The sequence below is a fragment of the Pyrgilauda ruficollis genome, unplaced genomic scaffold (assembly GCF_017590135.1).
Source record: "Pyrgilauda ruficollis isolate IOZ18807 unplaced genomic scaffold, ASM1759013v1 scaffold101, whole genome shotgun sequence".
Classification (NCBI taxonomy): Eukaryota; Metazoa; Chordata; class Aves; order Passeriformes; family Passeridae; genus Pyrgilauda; species Pyrgilauda ruficollis.
In genome coordinates this window covers 1,031,657-1,057,699 of record NW_024508213.1, presented here as the reverse complement: position 1 = coordinate 1,057,699, position 26,043 = coordinate 1,031,657, and the positions used below count along the sequence as shown (strand labels likewise).

Sequence of the window (26,043 nt, the reverse complement as noted above, 5' to 3'; positions counted from 1 at the left end):
CTGCTCTCAGTAGTACGGGGATATGCCAGCACTCCGTGCTCATATTGCTGAGTTTCTCTGTACAAGGAGTTGCTGGAGGGGCTCCAGGGGTCTGGAACGTCTTTCACCAAGAGAGGCTGTGGGAGCTGGGCCTGTTTAGTCTAAAGGAAAGAAGACTGAGAGGGAATCTCATTAGGGTATATAAATATCTCAAAGGCAGGTGTGAAGAGTATGGTGCCAGACTTTTTAGGGATGCCCAGAAACAGGATGAGGAGCAGTGACCACAGACTAAAATAAAACAAGTTGCAGTTCAACTTGAGGAAGAACCACTTTGTATGAAAGTGTCAGAGCACTTGGAGCAGGCTGCCCAAGGAGCTTGTGGATTTTCCCTATCTGGAGACATTCAAAACCCACCTGGATGTGTTCTTGTGTCACCTGCTCGAGGTGATCTTGCAGGAGGGTTGAACTGGGTGATCTTCATCTTCCAACCATATCAGTTCCGTGTTTCAGTCAGTGAGATGTGGCTCAATTTAATTGCAGCTACAGTTATATCTATTTTACTGGTGACTTGGATGCTTCTCTTATGAGTGACAAGTTCGAGTAGCAGATGTTCTGCTGTTTTTCAGGTTAAATTGATGTCTTGTAATACAGGCATAGTTAAAACTATTTTTATCTGCTTGAATATCTTTTGTACCTGGATCATGTGGTTTAATGTGTTATGATTGTTGATCTTGAGTGTGGTGTGAATGGGCCATACAAAGATGCCAGTCTGAATTGCAATATGTATGTAATACAGATGAAGAAAAAGGTCCATCTGTTGCTTGGAATGTGATACTAAATTATGTATAAGAGAAGAACCAGTGATGTGTCGTGACATCTTAGCTGTCAACATGGTTTTGTGATTTTTTTTTCTGCCCTTTATTTCGTACAGCCTGTGCTCATATCAGCAAATCCCATGGTCCCCAACAACTAATACAAAACTAGTGTATTCCACTTGAATAATAGACTTTGTGGAAATAACTTCTTATGAGTTTCCTGCACCTGGGTTTTTGCATTCTTCCCTCCCTTGTGTATGTGCTTTTGTCTTCACATTATAAAGTTCTTTGATTAGCTTTTATCACTTTTTTTTTTGTGGGTGTGTGGCTACAGTGGCTGAGAGCCATAGTACAAGAACATGAAATCAGATCTTGAAAGTTATCTCAGGTAACCGTTGCTGCAAATTATTAAATCTTAAGCATAAAACAAGAAGACTTTCACCCAGTGTTGAGATAAAAATCTGTATACCCTACAAGTTAATAAATGACAAAGCACTTGATTACATCTGTTACTAGACCTGACATGAATGATTGACTCAAGGCACTCCTTCAGAGGTGGAATTGGAAGATTAGATTTTGATTTAATGGTGGATGTTGCTTTAAAGAAACTGGTGTAACTAGGATTGATACAAAGAATTCTGCTTGAATCATCGGATATCTCAGGTACCTTGCATGTACTGGTAGTAAGATAGGCCTTACTTACAGAACAACATACTTACCTTCAAATAGCTGTATACCAATTCACTCCTTGCTGTTTAAGTGTTAGGACTAAATGAATTGCTAATTGAAAAATTCCCTTAAGCTCTCGGTCTTTGTTTTAGTACAACTTGCACAGAAGCTGACATTTTTTTGGTCTCAAATAGTTTCCCCTGTAGCCTACTACAAGGTCCAAAGTACTTTCTCTGGTTGATATTTCTGAAAATGAAGAAAGCTTCATTTTCATGAAGTTGTTAATGTGGTTCAGTTTTGATTGTGTCTGACTGGCAGACAAAGGCAGATCCATTTCTCCATACGAGTAAAGCAGTTTGTTGCCCCAAGAACTGCAAGATTTGAGGGGGCCTTTCCTTGCTGTAGCTTGTATCAAGCTTGTGGCTTGGCTGTCTTATTCCCTACTACTTTACAAAAAATTCTTTCAGTAAATCCTTGCTGTTGTGAAGAAAATTATTCCAGAGATAGGCCATGCCTACACCTCTTTATTTTGATGTCTGAAGCAAAAGTTTTTTGTTGAGTCTGCAGCCAAAACTCTAAAGTTACTGAATCAGAAGCCCCAACAGGAAGAAGTAACGTGTTAATAATGCTGGCATAGTGCAGGAGTGTTTGACCAATGTGGAGAACAAAGGGCAGTGATGAAACCTCATGCTGGCAACGCTCTTTTTGGAAACTATGAGTGGTTTGTCATGGTTCTCACAGGACTGACTTTAAACTTTGAACTTCTGCTTTTTACCACCCTTGCTTTTGTTGTAAAACTTCTCCCACTGGTTATCATTTATGGCTCAACATAGATCCAAGTTCCTATTTACAGGGAATGATTTTACATGCTGTTTTGACTTCTCTTTACAAGAAGACTGTTTCCTTTTCTTTTTTAGCTTTGTGCTTGTGAGAGATAGGGAATTAATTAACTGCAAACCTTCAGAAGTCAAAATATAAGAGCACAGCCTGCGCCCCAGCCTTTCAAACTTGGCATCAAATTTAGATTTACAAACATCAAGGGAGATGATAAATTTGGTGTTTGGGACACGGTCTCAAGGAGATAATGCTGTATATTTGCTTTTTCTTGTTTATTCTTGAAATATTTAAAGATGATAGAAGCTTTCGGTTCCGAAGATTCAAAAGTTAACAATTTTATTGGAATAGCAATTAAAAGCATCATGTAGGGGAAGTAGTGGTTTCTGTAGTCTATCAATCTGAGGGGGTGTAGTTGATTGTTATTGTTACTTCTTTATTTTTTTTGATATCTTAAGCTTTTTCTCTGCTATGCCAACAAGCTGTGTTTGACTTTTAGGAGAAATGAATCAGTCTTATGGTTTTTGAAATTACATTCTTAGTAGCGTACCTTTGTATGTGTTTGGTCAGTTACAGTTCATTATTCTGGCAGCTTTTTACAGTCTTTATACCTCTGTTTTCTGCAGCTTTTCCGCTACCTCTTTATGGTCCATTCCATTTATTTCCGTCTCTGGGATTGTAATGATAATTTTATATGTTACTTTTTGGGTGAGAGAATGGAATCATAACGCTGAAGGAGGACATGCCTGCCCCAAGCTCTTATTTGCTTCCAGCTTCCTCCTTTTTCGCCTCTGCCCCACTTTTTTAGCATCTCTTTTTATTAATCTATTTCTAACCAGAAGCATAAGCAGGGAAAAAACTAATTAGATAAAGCTTTCATGTCAGCTATTGCTTCCCTGGCTGTGTGGGTGTAGTGCTATGGGCGGAAAATACTTCATGAAAGTTCTGCCCTGTGGGATGCCCCGTGGGGAAGGTGTTCGACCAAACATGAGGAAATGTGAGATGTGATAATAGAACATATATGTAACTCTATGAGTTCCTAAAAGTATTTTCTCTCTCTTCACCCAGATTCATCATTTTTGCACTTCCATGAATCGGATTGTGACATGGGAGGATCATCGTCTTGCGAATCTATACTTTCCTTGAATACAGAAAAAATTCTGGTATGTTACCAAGAATATAACATACAAAGTAATTTTACTAGATTGTTGAAGTTGCAGATCACTTCAGCTGCATAACCAGTTAGAATGAAGTTCAGGGAAATAATTGCAAATAGATCTATTAATCAGTAGGCATAGCTGCCCAAAAGGCTTAAGTATGAATAAACTCAAGTTGCTCATAAAAGTATTACTTTGTAGTAATCTGTCATGAGTCTTTAGGGCTGTCAACTAATTGAAGCAGATGTTGTCACTGAGAGCTAACCTTCAACTCAATTAATCAACCAATTAATTTTTTGGTTTTGGGGTACAGGGGTTATGCCTGAAAAAGGGGGAGGTGCATTAGTTTCTACCCAGATTAGCTTCCTGAGGTTTCCTACAAAACACATGTAAGAGTAATGACTTCTAGCCTCTACAGAAGTAACATTGTGCAAAGATGAGAGTTAGAGGCTTCAGACTGTGTTTTACTAAATGTGATACTGACCTGGCATGTGAAGAATATTCTAACAAAAGAAGAGTATTTTTTGATAGAGAGACTCAAGAGAATTATTTTGGAATTTGGGTTTTCTTGCAACACTACTCTTAGCCTTTTGAGAACAGAGGTTTGATGTTGCCTTCAGTCCAGTAGAGTACAGGTGTGGAAAATCTTCAAATTACTTCCGTGTGAATAAAAACAAAGTAGCTTTGGCAAATTTTTAGAAATTATTGGCTGAGGGAATGTGTAAGCAATATTTTAACTAGAAGCAACTTCTCCAAAGGAGGCACTTGGAATTAAAACAACTATACTGCAAATACAATAAGCCAATTGTTTAACTTGAATATTCTCCTTAGACTTCACCATATATTGGTCAGAAGATCTTTCTAGTCTAGTCCAACAGTACCAGCAATTCTTTCTAACACAGTGAAATGTGTATTTGATAGAAAGAAATTTCCCTGTTGAAAAAAACCAAAACAGTTGTTTTAAAGAGAGCAAGAATTAAACCTGTTGGGATATGATACTGTGATGAAAATTCTCCTGTTTCTTGAAGGCAGAGTGACTGACTTTTTTTGTGTGTAGAGTTGCAGGATGTTTAACCTGTACCTGAATTCATAGTTTCTTGTGGAAATGTGAAACCACTTTCTTGGCCACCCCAACAGTTCTCTTCCTCTGCAATGACAAAACAGATGAGATAGTGGTACTCTCTTGCTGTCACATGCAGCTCAGTAATCCATAGAAAATTATTCTAATGTGTTGTGAGATCCTTCTGCCTGGGGCTTATTTTCCAGTACCAGTGTGAAATCTAGCTATATCTTATCTTTGTCTGCAGACAAAGATGTGTAGATCTGTTTTTGTAAATCCATCAATGAAGAGATTGTCCTTCAGTAAAAATGTTGGGCTGTTTTTCCTAATATTATGACAACTATAGAAGAATAATGTTTTGCAGAGTTAAGTGTTAAAGGTCATTTTCTGAATACTACATGAAGGCCATTGGTGATATGAAAATGTTGTGTTTGTAAATGCATATGGATTGCAATGTACATTTAGTCTTCTTGTTGTTATATCTGTTGAACCCTGCTCATTTTTGTGCTGTTTTATTAATGGCTTTTCTCTATCAGGGAAATACTGCTACACTGTTGCTGTAGAGGTGCAGATATAGGCAGAGTAATAATTTTCAGTGTTATAGTGTAATGTAGAGCTCATACATCACCTTCAATTGCAGTAAAAAATAAAAAGTTTGTAAAATCCATTTGGTGATCATGCATGCTTTCGAAAACACTCAAGTTCTTAGAGCAGACCAAATGTTCTCATCATTAGACACACAGGACAAAAACTGTGCAATGGAATTTGACCATTTAACTTTTGCACTTTTTAAATAAATGAAATGTCTGTGTCACGGACAAAATTAATGTGACTACTTTTGATTGTATGGGCAAAACAACCTTAAAGGAGGACAGTAGTGGAAATGAGCTGTTTAGCTGAATTGAAAGAAGATAATTGAATGGAGAGAGATGTTATTTTTCCCCCTTCTTGTTTCCTGAAACAGTTTGAAAGACCTATTGATTTAAATGGACATTTTGTATTTTTATAACATAAACCACTCTGGTAGGCTTACAGCTGTCTATGAAAAGTACTTGTAGAAGTAAAGAGAGCTGAATATTTCTGCATTTTTGAGGGGCTTGTCTTTGACAGTATTGGTTTTTATAGGTGCGTTTTTTAGGGAACAGACATCTAGATAAGGCTACAATTTGAACAAAGTGTAGAACTGATAGAATGTCTTTGTTGAAAGGACAGGCTCTTTAGTGTAGCATTGTGAAGTTTAAATTTTCGATATTGATGGAGTGATGCTCCTTTCAGTTTTTATTTTCAGTGTTTTACTCTTCTGCAGTACTCTTCCCTTGCAGGAGACAAAGGAATAATTACAGGGTAAACAGTATAAATTTCATATGAAGTAAGGTGTCTTAAAAAGGCCTGAAAACTTCACCTTAAGCAATTGCAATACAGAAACATCAGTCCCTGGTGAAATGCTGACAATGTTCTTTCTGAGGTTTGGTTACCCTTGTATTAGAGTGGAAAACAGCAGCATCTGAGTGAAGAAAAGCTTTTTTTCCCTGTGGAAGACTAGGAATGAACTTACAGTTTCTGATTACAGTACTGATTACAGTTACCTTAGTGAAATCACATTAGTTTTAACTTTGTGTTTTAAGGCATTCTCTTAAGGATTTAAGACATGGATTTTCTGTTAAATTCTGGGTTGTTGTTTGCTGAGCACTTAAAAATATGATGTTTTACAGAGTCAAGCGAAGTTGCTTGCAGAGCAAAAACGATTTCCATTTGCTACTGATAATGACAACACAAATGAAGAATTAGGTAAGATGCTTTATATAAGGTTTGTGTAGGTGAATGATGTGCTAATTATTAGCACTAAGTGTTTTCAAAATTGATGATTGAAGTAATGTATTAACTTCAAATTGATCTTAATAAGTCTGGAAATACAGCAAGTTTTCTCTGATCGTATAAAGCAAGTACTTCTCTCTGTTGCTAAAAATCTTTCCTGCTTTCTTCACTAGAATTCTTCATCACGTCTGCTTAAGCAGATGTTCAAAAAAGAATTCATATTAAGTCCTTTTTAATACATTCAGCTACTTCCTGTTTCCATTTTTCTGTGATTATTGATGACTAAAACTGTTCAAACATCCAGAAAATGTTACCAATGCAATATGCTTTCTATGAAGCATGGGTCTTGGATCTGTTTCCTGTCTCCACACTCCTCCCATCAAAACTTAAAAGGCAGCAGGAAGACTTTCTGAATTATGTCCTAGTCTGCTACTTGAAGTTTTTTCAAAGCACACTCTGCACAAAAAAATAGGGGCATTTCTAATAAATGAGCAGGAAATACTTTCCTCAAGGGACTCAAAAATGGAGTCGCACTGCTTCTTCAAACAGAAGTATTACAAGGCAGGAAAGGGATTTTTGAGGATGTGTGTCAAGGCAGGCAGCAGACATCTTTTGTATAAGAGCAAAGAGAGATTTTAATCCCCTCTAATGAACTTAAAATAATTAAGAAGGGGTTTTTTTGACATAGCTTATACCTTCATGAATTTATCCAGGAAAATTTGGGGGCTTAATCTTTTTTTATAATCCTAGACTACTTAGCTGTGTTCATAGGATCCTGCAAAGAATACCAAAACTTCTATTCAGATGAAAATATCTGATACTTCTAGTATCTGTTCTGTACACTTGGAATACTATGCTAGAAGGTCTCTTTCCTCGTGTTTGGCATGTAGGCTGGCACCCGCTTTAGTCCAAGGATGTTGTGGTGTGAGGAGCCTGTTTTGATCCTTCTTTTTTGTGCATGTTGATTTTTAACTGTTCTGAGGAGAAGTACCACAGAATGTATGGGGCCTTCTGAAGGAATGTTGGGACTGAAATACTTTGGGTAATGGACCATTGTTAACCATTAGATTTTTTCATAATGAAGTACTTGCAGTTTTGTAATATTGAAGATTAAAAAATCAAAAAGATACTGTTTAAAAAGAAGCTGGTACTGTATCAGGTACTAGCTGTCAGCCACTTGTCAGAGTTTTACAGGCAGTTCACAGTTCAGTTTGGCATTTTGCCAAGTGTCTTGTAGAAACTAAATACCGTTGTTATCAGTAAGACAACTGAGTGAAAATATGCGTCTTGGTTATCTTGCGTCCTCCACATTTTTTCTTAATACTGGAATGGTTGAGTTGACTTTATTTTATGTTCCACTTTTTCTGTGTTCTGGGATTGGAACCCTAAAGATGATACTAATAACTGTATAGTCTTGAAGAGGAATGAAATGAGGAAAATTCAAGAGCTCTTCATCCTGTCCTTCCCCCTGCCCATTTTTTTCCCTTTTTTGGTAATACTATCTATTTGTGACAAGTGAAGCTTTTTATTTATTGAGGAGAAAGGTTATATTGCACAGAAATATTTCCTTTTTAATAATAGAAATGCTCTGGGTATGAGACAAGCTCTGGATTAAATACACTTCTTATTTCTTTTTCATGTAACCGTTTTCCTTTTATAATGAACTGTTCTTAGCAGCACTGGCAAAGCAATATGGCTCTGCCTACCTGAAAGATAAGTGTCTGTGTCCTATTAATAATGCCTTTGCTTTAACTGACTTACTTGTCTCTTCTCATGTTTGAATAAATAATTAAGCTAAGAGGTGCCTCTTCTGTTGCTAAATTCATTGTCAGTGGGGAAAGGTGAAATCTGTTCGTAGTTCCACTGCCAACTGTTTGAGCAAACTGCCTGGGGAAAGGTTTTCTCTAATTTTCATAGCTGTGGTCTTCAAGGTACTGGGTTTTGTTGGCAGTGTAGACAGAGCTTAGTTCAGAGTCAAGAATTGTGAGAGATTAAAAAACGCAAAATGAAATAATCTTGAGATATTCAGCTGTCAGAACTGAACTTCAGTCATGAAAGTAAAACTACAGCTTTCCAGTCTTGTGATTTCACTGTATTTTTGTGTCTTGTGGAGATTACATGAACATATTTCTAATGATCTGTTTAATTTTCAAACACTTGGCTTCTACTTCAAAATGGGGCCATGTGCAAGAACTTGAAAGCTTTTCATAATTATAACATAGGCAAAGACTCAGTTGTTTTTCAATTAATAATGAAATCAGTTTAGTTGAGAAAGTTTAGCAATATGTGTACAAACAAGTAGAAGTTCCCTAATCAAATTGTCAAAAAAAGTTAGTGATAGCCAGGTGGCACTTCTAATTGAGAAAGCATCCAGGGCTATTGTATTGGGATCATAGTACCTTTTATGATCTTAAGTATTTGAGAAGCAAACATGGGCGGGCCCTTTCCTCAATAACTTGTAAAAAAGAGAGAAAAAACCCATGAACAGATCACAAAACCCCAAAACAGCTCTGAAGAGGACAGTATGAATTGAGTAATTAATGAATGCTAGGTAATGGCTGAAGGAAGTCATGTCATTTTGGTGGCCATTCAGGAATCCTCTGAGAATTTTAATCTTCACTGCCATGTAGAAACTTAAACATTTTACAATTTGGTAGTATTAATATTTTTAAAAAGTCAGATTTTTGATGTTTTATTTACATTTTTAATGTTTTGTTAGCAATTGCGTATGTGTTGATTGGCAACGGCTTGTATGATGAAGCTATACGACATTTTTCAACAATGCTGCAGGTAAGTTTTCTGCTTGGACCCCAAAAAATAACTTAATGAAAATATCCATTGCCACATATGGCTTTTAATAAAACAAATATTAAATTAAGGATTTTTTACATGAGAGTAATTATTCTACTGTTTGTTCATTTTCTTTTCCATCCAAACATAAGCATACTGTTAGAACTGGGTGATCAGTATCTTGGTTATTTGGTGAGTATTTTTCTCATCTGTAGGCATAAAGTTTTATGGCACTTTGACCAAAAAAGCACGTGTTTTCAGAGGCCTGACCTCTGCAGAGCTGAAGTTTCTTAGATTGTCTGCTTGTTGTGTAGGATGAGATATTTTAAAGTAGACTTTTTTGGGTGACAGCATGTTACCAGCAATGTGAGAAAAAAAGCCCAGACAGAGGTAATTTATTGCTAGTGGCAAGTAACACATTGCTTTCACAATGATAAATGATTTTGTATGCTGTCTTTATCCTTTTTTAACAGTAAGAATTTGATTAGTTTAATATATAAATAAAACATAACTAATATCATGGGTGTTTTTCCTGACCAAAATCAAGAATTCAGAATCTTCTGCAGTTAAGTAGGAGGTAGGCACATTTAAAACAAAATCAGCCCCAACAATTTATAAGCTTCAACTAAAGATGATTTAAAAATACTGCATTTTTATTGCTAAAAACCTGGAATATCCAGAAGCATGGACATACTTTTTCATTTAAACTGTTTATAGTACACAAATGCAAACAAGCTGAAAGCAATACTGCAAATAATAGCATGTATTTTTTTAAGTGTCATATGGCTTGTTCTTAAATTGAGTGAAAGTGTGGCAATTTAATGGAATTATTCCAGGGAATTTATCTGAGGACAAGAATGTTCGGGGGTTTTGTGTGCTTTTATTTTTATTGGGTCAATATAGGTTTTTAATGATATCTGTCTTTGATTTGTTTTAATGTGAGGATTTTTTTGTTTTTACCCTAATGAGAAATCCTGCTTTCAAAACCACTGGATTTACATATTGTTTCCTGCTGTTATGCAGAAGGAAACTTAATATGGCAGATAAGCAAGATACCCCAACTGTAGAAAGATACTGAAAGAAGCGTTTATGTGAGAGAGTATTTCTTCAGTGCCCACATCTCTGTTTAAAGTATGCTTTAATATAATGTTTATGGTATGCCTGAAAGGCTGTAAAGCAATCATGATTGTTCATTCAGTTTTCCACAAGGCAATTTTAAATACATATAAAGTGAGCGTTAAAACATTTAACTAAATAAAACAGCCTTGCTTAGCCATGGTATTAAGAGTAGGAAGCTGCCTACTGTTGACGTAGCCAAGTATAAACTTGAAATCAGCTCGAGTCTGGCAAGCTGCCAGCAGTGATTTGCCACATATTCTGTTGTTTTGTCCATGGCAGAGTTTGTTTCTTGGCAGGTGTCACAATTAAAGAAGACCAGGCCTGTGCTACAAACTTTTGTAGTACAGCTGTGTTCCTTGCAGGTGTGAAGATGGTGATTCCTGACTGGTTTTCATGGAAACTTGACTGTATAGGCGTTGTTGTGTTGACAAAACAGTTTTGCTGTGTAGTTCTTGAAATTTGTATGGGAAACTGTGGTTGGAGTAAATTACATCAAACAAGAAGTAGATTTACTATGTGGGGTGCATCCTCCCTAAGTGCCCAAGTAGCAAGGTTACAAAATTAAATCTAAATCAAAGAAAGTTGGTTGAATTTTACAGAAGTATTTTGGTAGAATACCTCTGGTTTTAGTTGATGTCTGAATATAAATTTCATCAGGATGTCACAATATCTTGCTCCCACATTTTAAATCTTGAATTTAAATTGCATGCAAAATAAGCTTTGAGTGGCCAATTGCATGTTTCTTATCAGTTCAGTGACATACGACAGAAGAAGTTACATAATTACCAGTAAGGTTACAACTAATGGATTGGGTAACAGAGTATTCTAGTGAATACTGTGTATGCTAATCTATTCTAATGTACACAGGGTAATAGCTTCTTGTAGGTGGCCACTGGCCGGATAGCTGCTCTCTGTTTGGCTTTTTTATCAGACAAATACTCCAGAACAATTCCATTAAATTGAATTAGAAGTTGTGAGCATATGAAAGTATGGACTGTAATACAATAAATTTCTTTGCCTGGCAGCTGTGATTGTTCATTGCTTACTACTTTAGATCAGCTAAAATTAAATACATATTGAAGAAGCCAAAAAACCTACACCACAAATTAATATGTTATTCGCTTAACAGGAAGAACCAGAGCTGGTTAGTGCAATTTATGGACGAGGGATAGCATACGGAAAAAAAGGACTGCATGTGAGTAGATAATTTTTTAAATTAATACCCGACTGAATTATTTGAGTCTGAACTATAAGAAAGCCTGTAACAGGAGTAACTAGACTGGTTAGCATGTGTTAAGTACGCCCCAAAGTCTTTGTGCTGTTCCACTTCCATGAGGAGTCTGTCCCTTGGCTGGTGCATTGTATGACACAGAGGGATCTAGCAGATCATACTGCCCAAGGCATGGGTACATTTGCTTTGTGAGACTGTGGAAGTAAAGCTGCACAACATAAGTGTGCCAAAGGAGATTAGGCACTGTTGTGAGTGGTTGATAGTAAGGCTGTGAGCCACTGCTTCTTGAAAGAGTTGCCTATTAACATGACAGGCAGTGTCTTGCCTCTGAGAGGCAGGTTTATGAAGTCCCACTGAATTCATCTTCATATCTCAGCTGTATTTGGAAATGAAAAAGTCTTTTGCAGCCTGGGAACATTGTCAGCTCTTCCAATACACTGGATTTCACATTGCTTTTTGATTGCTTATGCCTCTTGATAAGTATGCCACTTTGAATTTGTTTAAAAAAATCAAAGTTCAATTGCTTGCAATACTTACTGCTGAAATAATTTCTTGAGCAGAAAGAAATTTATGAGTAGATTGTGGTCCTTGTAGGAATTTGTGGCCAGTTGAGTCATGATTGAATGTTTACTAGAGTTCTAGAAGAATAAATAATAACTCCTTGAAAATTTTCTTTGTACAGAATGTTTAATTCTAGATTTAAATCTAGAGGTGCTGACAAGAGCTTGAAGTCCCTAATATTTGCTTGTTTTTAACATCAGCATGAGTTTGTTTTCTCAGTTTAGCTAGGTGTTGATGCAGCTTCACTTCGTAAAAGTTTTTGTGTGACACCTTCAAGACACAAAGATATTAAGCACAAAATTGCTTTGTGAAAGAAGGAGAAAATAATTAAATCTAATACAGAACATGCTATATCATTACTTTGACTTTTTTCTAATGAAGTCACTACTTCATTGAGGACAGTTTAAAATTTTGGGTAGGCAGGATGCTGTAGGTGTCTTCCCATTTATGAGTACTACTTGGTTTAGATTGCAGACAGTGCTGATGACAACACTGGTGGCTGTGAGTGTGCCTGTGTGTTGGGAGTTCATGTGGGAGCTTGAACCAGCTTTGCTGCCAAGCAAGGTAACTCTGGAGCTATAAATCTAATATTTATTCACAGTTATGTGAATAAATTAGAGATACAAGACAAAGATGTGTACAAACGAAGTTTAGTTTTGTTGTTTCTAGCAGACAGGCATTTTTTTCCAGCTATTTGCAGAATAATGGATCTTGATGTTTTTAGCAAAGGTGTGAAGAGCTTTTAATACAAACTGCTGCACTTTCAGACACTTAGCCAATCTAGTTGTCCTTCATCTTAGGAGTATATTAGTTTAAGTATGCACAGTTGTTCACCTTGGTTTTTTTTCTACTTTTCAGGATATGAAAAATGCTGAACTTGCTCTGTTTGAGCTCAGTAGGGTGATTAGTCTAGAACCAGATCATCCTGAAGTATTTGAACAGCGAGCTGAAGTGAGCATTTTTTGTCTTCTCAGTCTTTTGGAGAAGTTGCAATTATACAATGTTTCCAGTTATATCTTAACTGATTTAATGGCTAAAGCTTGATGTTCTGTTCTCCTTTCTTTTAAAATATGCACATTTTCTCTCAAACAGTGTAATTTGTGTAATATTTAGCTTAAAAATAAGACATAGACCATATAGAGTTACTCTAGCCAATGGAATGGCATATATTATGTTTAAGTGTTCAGTTTTTTACTTGCTATATAACAAGATCATTTGCGTTTAAGGTTTTTTAAATAAAATTAATCAAAATATCTCTTGAACCTTACTGTTTGCACCTTTTGTCACCTTAGTAAATCTACTGTGAATACTAGTTGTTAAAATACCAAATTTAAAAAAAAATTAAATGTGAAATGAAATGTGTTGGGTGTATATTTGTGCATGTAATTTAAAAACCATTCCAACCCACATATATTTTTTATTTTAAAAATCAAGTTTTGTTTTGCTAACTAAATTACAGAAAATGTTAAGATGTTAAGAAGCAGCTTTGTAGACAAACCAAAAGTATAAATATTAAAGTCAGCATACTGTATAATGATAGCTGCCATAATATTCAGAGTTTTAATGTTTTTAGTGATCTCTTGGCACATTTGTGAACCTTGACCTAAAAATGTGAAAGGCATTTGAATAATTGGAAATGGACTGTTTTCCATTGGGGGAATGTTTTTTTCAAATTAGGCTTAGGAGGATACTTTCATTACATTTTCATTTGAATATGTTGAAATGGCTTGAAATTGAGTATTTTGCATTGACTGACTTGTTTTTCATTTGGAATACAGGGTTTCTGTGGATGTTCACGTACACTGATAGTTTTGAGAAAAATTCTTTCAGATTTACTCCTTCATATGGGTTTAAAAGCCATAATTACTGAAATTTATGGTGGAACATTCCAGTATTTTCTAGCCAATACAATTACTCTGTTAAAGCTGAACATGGAAAAGAATAATCTTTATATTTCTAAAACAAATCTATTCAGTCTGTCTGCTCTAAACTGTGTTTTGGTTTTTTTACTCTTAGATATTGTCCCCACTAGGACGAATCAGTGAAGCATTATCAGATCTCACCAAAGCTATTCAGCTACAACCATCAGCAAGGCTCTATAGGCACAGAGGTACCCTTTACTTCATATCTGAGGTTAGTGGATTTTGCGGATTCTCTTTGGCTTTGGTTGTTTGGGGTGTTGTTCATGATTTTGTTGGCTTCTGTGCTAGTTGTTACTTTTGTTCTAGAACTTCTTTCCTATTTAGTTAAAAAACCTCAGACCAATATACTAGCAAAAGCCGTGGTTCTCCTGTAGCTGGCTTTCTGACAGTTCAGAAGTATTCTCTTAAGTATTTCATTTGCAAATATATTTAATGCTGAGAATCAGAGGACGAGTATTTTGCATGCACACCTCAGGTTCTTTTGTGTTTGAGAAGTAGGATGTGGATAAAGACTTTGACTTGATTTATAACCTGTGGCCGCATTTAATTAGTATTGATAAACACCAGTCTAAAAAGGAAGATGCTTATGTCTAAGACAGTAAGTCTTCTATATGCTTAAGAACAAATACTTCTCACAATAAACAAAAAACACCTACAAAAATGCTAACATCCCATTTTGTGTCTTGTTCTTAAAGCTTTAATGTAGAACAAGTAGCTTTATCTTCAAAGATTGTGTGAATACTAGATAGCTGATTTCCTACTTGATTCTTCTGATTTCACTGTTTGCCCCCAGGTGTTTTTCCATTTACTTTACTGTGTTTTATACAGCACTTCCTGTAAAAGTTGGAAGTGTATTGTGCATTCTTTGATGTTCTGATTGGTAGTTGATAATCATTACTGCTTAGTTCTGAAACTGACTTCATATATTAAATAAAAATCTGTAGTTTACTTTTATGGAAATAAAAGTACATATCCCTCTTTATTTGTATGGTGTTTCTTTGTATCATCTGAAATCTTCTTTATCATAGGATTATGCAACAGCCCATGAAGATTTTCAGCGCTCACTGGAACTGAACAAAAATCAGCCTATAGCTATGCTTTATAAAGGCTTAACCTTCTTTCACAGAGGACTTCTGAAGGTAAAGCTATATTAAATAGTTCATCTAGAACAATACCCTTTATTTGAAGTTATTTCCATAAAATAGTAGAAATATCATTGGTGTTGATATATGTATTTTCTCTCACATAAGGAAGATTTTTAAGGTAAAAGAGTGCAAGCAAAATAAAAAGATTCCATGATATGATATGTAAATACTGCAGATCTCATTGAATCTCATTAGGTCAGTGATTACAGACATGTTGAAGGATAATGCTTTGAAAGATATTTGTGTTTAGTACCTCTGTTAGTATTTATGATTATGTTCAAAAATTTCAAAATGAAATGGAGATTTCCTAAGTTTTGGGAAGGGGAGAGGGATGAAGAGGAGAATAATTTTAAACTCTTACTTGAACGAGCTAGGGAGTAATAAAAGAAAGTGCTGGAGCCTTGCATTTATGCATGTTTATTTCAATGTTATGTTGTTTCTGGAAGGCTGATCTCTAACTTGAGGGAACATACTTGCTCCTTCAGTTTCTAAAATCAGCAGAGAAGAAAGTTCATCCCATGCCTTTTTAAGTTTTCACCATTTTTTAACTCAAAACTTCTCTCTGTTTAGGTATAATAATATTGCCCCTGTTTCTTGTTTGTAAAGTATTTAGAGATACTGCTGCCATTTTCCAGAGTGGAGAGTATTTAGACAAGTTTTCTGAAATCCTCAGATTGAAAAATTAAGATGCAATGGTGTGATTCCTGAACTCAACAGTAGAAGCTTTTTTTTTAACCTCTCATAACAGCTTGGGGTTCATTAAGGCTTGTATGCAGAATCTGCAGGCAACCCAGTTTCAGCTCACTATCTTTCATTGGCAAGCACTATTTTTTAATCTCTATTTTTTTTGCAGTCCACTTCCTCACTTTTTTAGTACCCAAGCAGGTAATTTTTTCCATAGTCTCACTGTGTGCTGTGAGAACATCAGACATTCATTGAGCTTTTATTGTCTGTATCTTCTTGCAGTAAGAAGAGATACTTGCAAATAATAGTCTGGATTTCTGATTTTTGTTGTAGGCAACAGAAACTGCAAAAAGTGATGGTGAAAATGCAGCTGACAAAAATAAATGCTGTCTCAGCAGAATAGAAGCAAAGTTTACTACTTTCTGATACACAGATCAACACATTTCTGCATTACTCCTTCCCCCCAATTTCTTTTCTCAAAGGAAGCATCTTCCCTGTCTGATATTCATGTTCAGAGAGATTGTCACTGAGTGGTTTTTCATCCCCAGGTACACCTTAGCTTCCAGTCAGATTCAGGCTGCCTTTTAAAGGAAAGCTATACATGCCATTTGTTAGATTTTATAAGGCTTGCTGAAAATTGAAGATTTGGGTTGAGGGTGGATGTGTTGATTTTTAAGTGAAAAGAGATTTGTTTGAATCACTGCTTTTGGGAATAATAATCTTGATTTTAAAACTTACCTATAGGATATGAGCCTATCCATAGTAGTAGGTGATTGTCCTACATTTTTTTTTCAATGGGTATTTTTGCACACATTGTAGTGCTCAGAATATATTTGATAGTTTTTCTAAATAAGAATTTCTAGATTGACTAAAGATACCAGTAATTCTTTCCTTACAGCATCTAATTTATTGCACTGAAGACTTCAAGATACTTTTTGGACGTTCCTTAGTAATATAAAGTAGTTGACTATTCCATCCTTAATTCTAAGTCTTAGTATTGAATATTCCAGTTTGTGTAGCCACTCTAGTTTGAAAAGCTGAGTTCTTAATCAGATTCTTTGAAGAGGAATATTTCTTTAACCATGTGCTTATTTTGTTAGCTTTTGTTTGTATTACATTGTATTCCTTACAACAGCAATAGCAGTAATAGCAACAGTACACATTACTGTGTGAAGATGATCACTTACTCTGTAATCCCTAAAGAGAATGTTTCCAACTGAGGAAATAACAAAGAATACAATAAGACAATTAAAGGCAGAGTGCAGATTTGAAGGAGTCTTTTGGCCTCCAAAACTTAAGAGATGTATTATGAATGAAGAAGGAAGACTGTTAGAGGAGACTGCTTTGCCTTTGGGAGCAGGCTGTGCTTTGAAAGCAAACTCTGAAGGGATTTCATCTCTTGAACTCTATTAAAATACTAAAAGAATTTCTCATTCCCATTGCATATTAGACAAAAGAATTCCAGTGAAATCTGTCAGTACTGTAAAGAATGTTTTGGTATTTCATTTATTATGTAATAATTTTTACTCTATAGATTTTGTAATAAATTCCTGCCTTGTTTGTTCCTTCCAAAGCTTTTGATATATAACCATAAATTCCATAGCTAGTAACTACTGAGGATGCTGAAATTTAATGATGTAGTAAGTTACAAATTTTTCTGTTGGTCCCTTTCTGTAGGAAGCCATTGAATCCTTCAAAGAAGCTCTGAAGCAGAAAGCAGACTTTATAGATGCGTATAAAAGTCTGGGACAAGCCTACAGGTACTCATATTCAGAAGTAGTTTTAGAGTAGATTTTTCATCTGGTTGTGTTCTTTAAAATGCACTCTAAGTTTTACACATTTGTTACAAAGTTGTGCAGAACCAAATGTGATACTTGGTAGCTCCAGCAGCTGATAGGACTATGTCAGGGTATGTTCAATATAAATAATTTCTATGTTTGCTTTGCTTTTTTTTAATTTAGTCTGTGGTATCTCTTTGAGTCTTCCAGACTCAATGGTTAGCTAAATGGCAGTTTTCAGTAAGATGTGTTTTAGGTATGGTAAATGATTTTTAAATGATAAAAGGGGTTAATACAACATGAGCTACAGCTGATTAAATCTTGCTTCAAATGTTGTGCCTTTGGTGTTCATGCATTTATTTAAAACTAAAGACTTGTGGTTAATCACTATTCTGCTAAAAATTCTTTTTTGCAAATGTATTTAAAACTAGTAAATCTTGTTTGTTTTTCTTGAGTTGCTCTTGTTTGAATTACTGAATTAAAAAACTATGATAAACTAAATTGTATACTATTTCTATTTTAATTTTCTCATGACAGTTTCTCTGTGACTCTTTTTACTGTCTGCTTACATGTACAGGTGTCCTGCACATGGAGTAATTCCAGTCAATAAATTTTTAGTTAGTTTCAGTTTTCAAACACCATATGCTTTCTTCTTACTCAGCATTTAAGTAGTTGGTAAATTTTGAAGAATGTGCTTGTACTTAAAAGTTAAAAAGACCTCTCAAAGATAATTTTTTCCAAGAATGCTTTGTGTGGAAGTTTTTTTTTTACTTTCATTTCTGAAGAAATATCTTTTTACAAAAAGATGTGTTTTTACAGTTTTAATGTCTGCTGAGGATTGTGAAGATTTGTGGGCTTGTATTTCAGAGTACATTTTTCTGGAAGTAACAAACTCTGTGCACCACAGAAGAATAGTTGCAAAATTACTGCTTTCTTTGTAGAGATTTTTCTTTAGTACTGTGTTTCTCTTCAATGATATCTCCTTTGGACACCTTAAAGTCACCTTTAACAAATATTTTTTTTGTCACTGTTGCCTTCTGTATTTTTCACTTTCCATGTTCTGGAATCACCTAGAGAGCTTGGCAACTTTGATGCTGCTACAGAGAGCTTCCAGAAGGCTTTGCTGCTGAATCAAAATCATGTTCAGACATTACAGCTCAAGGGAATGATGCTTTATCATCATGGAAGCTTAGATGAAGCACTAAAGAATTTTAAGGTAAGCAGGCCCTAAGTAAACACAAAATTGAAATATTTTAACCAGGTCTTGTATTCAACAAGTGCAATAAAATGAACGAATTTCCAACTTTTTCATTCTGAGTCTGCATGCATTTGAACTAGAAGTATTTTTTTCTTAAGTCTGTCTTAAAAGATAAAACTTAAGTTTGTAATTAAAAATGTAATCTTGCTAAAACTAAGATGGCTTCTTTAACTGTTTTATGTGTTTATAAAGCCAAGCACTAACTGAAATATTTTCTTTTCAAACTGGTAATTCTGTTCTTGCTGATACTTTGACTTGAAACAAAGTTTTTTCATATTGGATGAAAGATAAAATGTATTAGTCTGTAATTTTCAGCTGAAAATAAGTTACAATGTTTATCTAATTTTTCTAGAGTATTTTCTTCTGAAAAATTCGGCATATGTTGTGATTCATTGTGCTTGCAAAAATTTTCATGTTGCCAAAATCTTGCCTATCTCTGCTGGCATTAAATAACTGCCTTATTTTGGAGACAGAAAAAAAAGGCAGATGTTATTTGTATGCCCATATTCTTAAAACAGGGAATGAAATAAGATCCCTTTCCAAATGAGTCTGTGCTTATCACAAGGAGAACACTTTATGTGCATTATTACATATTCACCTTCTATAACCCAGTTTGTAGATACTGATGTGATTGAAAAGGTACTTCAACTTCTGAGATGGAGATGCTCTTCTAAAGACATGTAATTGCTGGAAGAATTGAAGCATTCATTTCTGAATCATAAACAGGAATTTGCTGTGTGTTTAATGTACAGTAAATAGCTGACTAAAATACAGGTGTACTAATACATGAAGTACTGAAGAGATGAATGGGAGAAATGACAGAAAAGATATTTTTCTATGTAATTAACCCAAAGTAATTTGTAATATTTTCAGGAGAATATTTTGCCTAATTTCACCCAGTTAACATTGAGCTAATATTGTTAGAGAAAAGTGTCCAAAGCATATTTGCATTGGCAAGGTTTGGATTTTCAGGTTTTTTCCCCTTTGATAAAGCTGAAAATATTTTTTCTTACATTTGCTAGCATTTGAGAGAAAATTGTGATGGAAGTGGATCTTAATAATCAATAAATCTCTTCACATGTCTTCTGGCCAAACAGGTTGGATTATTTGAAGATATTCTTTCTGTCTCTTGATTTATGGGTGTTTTGTTCCTTTAATCTCCTAGAGATGTCTACAGCTAGAACCATACAATGAAGTGTGCCAGTACATGAAGGGTCTCAGCCATGTTGCAATGGGACAGTTTTATGAAGGCATAAAAGCTCAGACCAAAGTTATGTTAAATGATCCTTTACCAGGACAGAAGGCCAATCCAGAATATCTGAAAGTGAAATACCTCCGAGGTAAGTTGGTGTTGTTAAGGGTTTTGTTTTTTTTTTTTAATTTTCTTAAATGCTTCAAGGACCCTAATAGTGCAAGCTTGCTTGTAGTGATAGTCATTTTAGAGAAACCAGTACATTCTCATGAGCACTGTTGAGTATGTATGTAAAGAAGAAAGTGCACTGATTCTTATTGTTCATACAGTTAAAAGCTAGGTCCAAAAATGGAATATACATTTCTATATAAACGTAGAATGTTGTGATACTTAGTTGAAAAAGACTTATTTCTATCTTGGAAATTGGCTAATAGAAAAATTATATTATCTAAAAATAATGACTTACTTAAGTCAAGTTGTTTAACTGACAAGCATATAACCTGGTTACTGTTTTTGTGTAATGGCATAAGTAAACTGATTATGCAAACAGTATTTAATTTTATTTCTTTCCTCCAGAGTATTCTAGATATTTGCATGCACATTTGGATACCCCTCTTACAGAGTATAATACTGATACAGATCTTCCTGGAAATTTCAAGGATCACTGGGCCAAAAATCTTCCTTTTCTTATAGAAAATTATGAAGAACAACCAGGGTTACAGCCACATATAAAGTGAGAATTTTTATTTTTTAAAACCTATTTTAAATGGGGTGGTCTGTCACTGAATTCAGTAAGACTGAATTAATTTGAGATATTGCATGTAACTGCAACATACTATGTATGTTCAGAGGACTGGAGGAGGAATGAGTGTTCTTTATCCTTTAAGTGTTTCTCACACAAAAGCTATAGATTTGTAAAACACAGATTTGTTTGCCAAATGCTTTCAGGACTTTTATAGCCAAGCGGTGTCTGATGCATGTTTTTCTCCTCTGTAAGAGATGTGTTATTTCAGAATTTTGAAAGCTATAAGCCTGATGTGCAAGAACTCATATGTGTGGCTGATCATCTGGGTTCCATGATGCAGTATGAGACACCAGGATTTCTTCCAAATAAGAGGATACATAGAGGTATACTGAAAATGTTCAGTAAATTGGAGGGGGAGGCAGGGGGGGCGGAGCCAGTGTGATAATGGAATGCTGTATCTTTTCTATCTGTATTTACAAAACTAATCTGTCTGTATTTACATAAAACCATTTTTTGTTTTATGCTCTGTTCTTTCAAATCAGATAGGTTTAAAATAATCATTATGTCAGCATTTTCTTGACCTAGCTGGGCACTGGAAATCAGGATCTCCCAGACTTTTTGATGTTGTCCATTCTTTTCCTGTAACTACAATGCTTTCCTGCTTCAGTTTTCCTGTCTGTGCAACACTGAGTATTTGGCTCTAATTGGTTTTCTGTTTCTGTTGTTGGTACCTCTGTCGTACTGTCTCACCTCAGCAATGGGATTGGCCTCTCTAGAAGTAATGCAAGCTGTGCAGCGGACTTGGGCAAACTCCAAAGTTCGGATGAATGGGAAGACCAGACTGATGCAGTGGAGAGATATGTTTGATATTGCTGTGAAGTGGCGAAGGTAATGGTCACAGAGGGCAAGCCTGGATTGGTTGTCATAATGATGAGTGCTCCAGCTAACCAAAGGGCTGCAGTCATGCACAAGAAAATGGACACTTGCTGCCACTCTGTAACTAGAAAAATTCTGATAAAAGAAAAGGATGGTATGTACAAGGAGTGCACTTCTGAAAATATTCCATTTTCTTCTTCTATAAAGGAGGGAAAAAATTGGAATAGCATTTTCCAGTTGAAGCAAATCTATGAGAGACCATTGCAGCTAAGGCAAATAGAAACTACCAGTTTCAACTCCAGAAACATCAAATGTTTGAGTCGTATGGTTTTTATAAGAAAAAACCCTGTTTCTCAGGAAAAGTTATCTTCCATAATCTCTTTTCTAGTTTTTGCCTAAAGTTGTTCTGTGTGTGAAGAAAGCTCCATTAGAAATATTACATGGATTGAAATTTGCGCCAATCTTGATGTCCTTTGTCTTTGTAGGATAGCTGACCCTGACCAGCCTGTGCTTTGGTTGGACCAAATGCCTGCCCGGAGCCTTAGCAGAGGTTTCAATAATCATATTAACTTAATCAGGTATGAGAGTTTTACCAAACAGCATTCCCACACACACTGAGGGGTTGTACCAGAAATTACCAGCTCTTTGTGAAACAGTATTTTACAGCATTGAATGCATATGTGCTTATTGTTTTACTTTAATATTTATTTTATGATTTCTTTTGGAACATTTGGGATTTGTGGACAATTTTCCCTTATGATATTTCCTCTTTTTCCTGAATTTCAATTGTACAACTGAGTTACAGCAGTATCTAACAAGGATCCAGAATATGCATGTTTTCACATGATGTTTTTATTTCCCAAATAACCTTAAATGTAAAAATTTTATTAAGTTCATCATAGTTGTAATTTTTGTGAATGCTGCCTCTCAAAGGCAGTGGCATCAGTGTTGAAACAATGCTGTTCTATTAGTTTTAATACCAGTTTACAGTGAAGAGGAAAAACAGTACTCATAGTTGTTTCCAAGGCAGGCCAAAGTAAAGCAAAAATGACAGAATAAGTCATCTATGAAAGGTAACAGTTGCACTTCCAAATAAAGGTAAAATTTAAAAGATTCAACCACTGTTGTACGTTCCATCTTCTCCCATGCTGCAAAACTCTGTATTTGTAGTCATGACAGTGCTACCTCCCTTGAAGTGGTACAAGTGAGATAGACTCGATGTGGCAACATCACTGTCAATCACAGGAGCAGAGTGTAAATAAATATGCAGTCAGGTTTCATCTTAATCCACCCCCTCCTAGGAAATACTGAATCTTTGATCTGTCATTCTGCTTTTATGTATGTCTATCTCTTTGTTCTTTGAGAAGCTGTACTGGAAAAGGAGAATAAGGGAAACGAAACCTTCTCAAGAATTATTTTAGGCAGAGAAAAATAGTGATGTTCTGATGTTCATATGCAGAGGCTAATGAGAATTTGTCCTCTCTCTTCCTTCCAGTCTGTGGAATGGACCCTAGCAGCCTCTCCTTTTCTTGGAGTGGTTAATGGAGAATTAAACTCCAGTGCAGATCATTTACTTTGCAAGATGTGCTGCTTTTTGAACAGTCTTGTGCTCAGGCTTCTCTCTTCACTCAAGCCAAGGGTTACATTTGGGCTCCAAGCTGTTTCCATCTTTGCTGTTGCTGCATTTCTCTCTTATCATATGTACAGTGCAGCAGAAATGGCAGCCATCTGTACTTGGAGACAGAAAGGCATTCCATACTTCACCTGTTTCTTCATGGTTTTATTTCTTAATGGGAGAGTAATAGCCTAACTTTTAGGTGATCTGTGTTGGCAGAAAGGCATTCATGTTACAACACTTAAAATTAATGTCCTGAAACTAATACCAAACGTTTAATGTGCGGAAATATGTCCTTGTACATAATCTCTGTGTCAGGAACTCTGGTTTTGCAGTGGCCAAGATACTTGTTTTCCTTTCATCAGAGAATGCTGGTAAAACTGAAGATATACTGTTACAGCTGTTTTGGTCATTTTATAGAAGTCTGAAGTAAGTTTCATGAACGTCAGAACTGTAGGCCCACAGTGAACCTAGTTCTAACCTTTTTGGTTTGGCTCAGCCGTTTGGGGATCTCATCAGCATTTTGGTTGTGCTTGTTTGATAGCTAAGTAGTGGTTCTCTGAAAAATACTGGTTTGCTGCCTTTTTTGAAGAAACAGTAGATTTGAAGCAGCCTAAATACTACTGCCTTAAGAGTTGCTCATTCTTTAGTACTGGATGGTGATAGCATTCTTTTTGACTCTGGAAGCCTGTTCTGGTTTGGTCATTCTCCAGCCTTAAGTAATAACCACTTTCTTTGATCAGCTTTCTGTTGTGATTTGTTTCTGCTTTTGGCTCCATCCTGATTATGTCACATAACGTGAGGGATAAAATAAATTAACGTATTAAGTGGTAATGGTTGTTTTTTTTTTTTTTTAATTCATTTTAGTTTTGAAGTATGTTCTAGTTCAGATTTCTAAATGACAATTTCTTCTTAAATAATTATGCAGATTTGTATAATTTCCTTTTTACATTACTCAGCTTGTAAAATGGCTGCTGATTGAAGAGACTAATAGGGTACAAAGCTAATACGCTTTTCTTGATAACTGAGATGGATTTATGGTCTTTTGACTGTCTTCCAGGAAGATATACTTTGTTTTATAGTTAGGTTATTGTTTGACAGTTATTCTCATACCTGTATAACTAAGGCTGAATTCTTTCTAAAATAGAATGGCTACCTGACAGCCAGGTGTAACAGTAGATTTAGGCTGACAAATAGCAGTTTGCATGATTATTATGTATGTTAAGATAAAAGCTGTTCAGTCAAACATGAAGTGTAGCAACAGCAGTTGGTGTTCTAGCATTTGTAAAAGATCTAGTCATGCTGAGCTCAAGCTGTCTCTAGGTTTTATTTCATCTGAATTGTACACCAGGAATTTCTGTGGGCAGAAATACTTGGATTACTTGTCTGTTAGCACAACCTTTTGCTTTACTCGAATTCTTTCCATTGGAAGTCCACTACTGTTCAGTGATTCCTGTCAAATGAGTCTTGTCATTGAGGCATTAGTATTCAGTGTCTGCAGACTTAAATTTTTTTTCTTTTCCAAAATGGCAAAATGTTTGGAGCGTGTCAGAAAACAAAAACCTTTTTTTGTTTGAGTCAATTCAGGGACCTTTTTAAAAAGATACATAAGAAACATCTTTAACTTCACAATTTTGGATAGGCTTTCAGATCTTCATGTTCTCAAGATGCAAGTGTGTTAGCCGTCTCTTTGTTGGTCTGTAGACAAGGATCTATAAGCCAAGGGAATTTGGCTTATCTTCTTTCTGGCTTAAATGATCAAAGCCAGTAAGTTTGATTTAAAGTAGAGAAAATGTTTTGGAAAGCTTTAGCTGTTTTCATAGACAAAGGAAGGATTTGTGATCAGCTAAACATTAATGATATGCTTAATGTTCTTACGAAAAAAATAGATGCTCTGGAGCATTGCAACTTTTGAATTCTTGGTGGTAGTGTTTACTAAACAAGAAGAAAGAGTGGGAATAAACACAAATCCCTTTTGACCACCCACCAAAAGTCTTTCTTAGTACAACAGCTTCTAGATGGCCTTATAGAAGATAGATCTGCTTTGGATGTATTTTCCAAGACACTTAAAGGAGAATGCACTTCCTTATACTGACACGCTACTGCCTGTTGTACAGATATTTTTTTAATACAGATGGGAAAGGATGGGACGTACAACAAGGGCAAGTTATGTATATTAGATTTGTCTTCATCCTTCCACTTTCCCTGTCTCTCTTTCCTATGTGCAGATATGTGTATGTGTTCTAATTCTGTTCAGTTTTTGAGGACTGATTCTGCTGGCTTTCTGAGACTAGGCCTCCTAAGTTGAGAGACTGTCAAGTGAGACATTAGAAAGGGACTTGAGCTGACAAAAATCCATTAAAGTGGAAAGAAAATGCTAGGTGTACACGGCTTCCTGTGATTGGCAGTGATTTTGCTTCCTCAGAGAGCGATAACACTTGCTTTATAAAATCTTGTTTTGTAGACTGGGAGAAGAGGAAGGACTTCTACAAATGCAGTAATGGTATGTAATTTTTCCTGTCAGAGTGGTTATAATCCTAACAGGTTTCTACCACATTTTAATATTGATTATTCTTTTTTTTTTTTTTTACTAAATAGTCCAAGGGAAAAAGCAACACTTTTTAATGTTTTCGTTTTAGAGTTACTACTCATAACTGTTGGGATTAAAAGCAAAAATACTTCAATATAGAGGGACACAGGTGAATAAAGAAAAATATATTGGACAGCCAGAGCAGATCAACATGTATATTGCCAAATATGTAAACTGAGGCGTATTGGTTCTCTAGATGTGCAAACTG

General features: G+C 35.4%; 1 protein-coding gene across 2 annotated transcripts in view; it reads left to right on the top strand.

The window, feature by feature from the left end:
- The window catches only part of TTC13 (tetratricopeptide repeat domain 13), a 39,450-nt gene that overhangs the window by 532 nt on the left and 12,875 nt on the right, over positions 1–26,043 (top strand). The window contains exons 2-15 of one of the 2 annotated variants that reach the window (XM_041468527.1): positions 3,366–3,460; positions 6,227–6,302; positions 9,049–9,119; positions 11,368–11,433; positions 12,889–12,981; positions 14,047–14,163; positions 14,981–15,091; positions 17,459–17,541; positions 18,634–18,775; positions 19,983–20,157; positions 20,586–20,742; positions 21,007–21,137; positions 21,510–21,642; positions 22,116–22,208. In XM_041468527.1, the coding sequence (XP_041324461.1) occupies positions 3,366–3,460; positions 6,227–6,302; positions 9,049–9,119; positions 11,368–11,433; positions 12,889–12,981; positions 14,047–14,163; positions 14,981–15,091; positions 17,459–17,541; positions 18,634–18,775; positions 19,983–20,157; positions 20,586–20,742; positions 21,007–21,137; positions 21,510–21,642; positions 22,116–22,208 (1,543 nt within the window). The remainder of the gene's footprint in view (positions 1–3,365; positions 3,461–6,226; positions 6,303–9,048; positions 9,120–11,367; positions 11,434–12,888; positions 12,982–14,046; positions 14,164–14,980; positions 15,092–17,458; positions 17,542–18,633; positions 18,776–19,982; positions 20,158–20,585; positions 20,743–21,006; positions 21,138–21,509; positions 21,643–22,115; positions 22,209–26,043) is intronic. The other variant, XM_041468536.1, reaches the window with a different exon arrangement.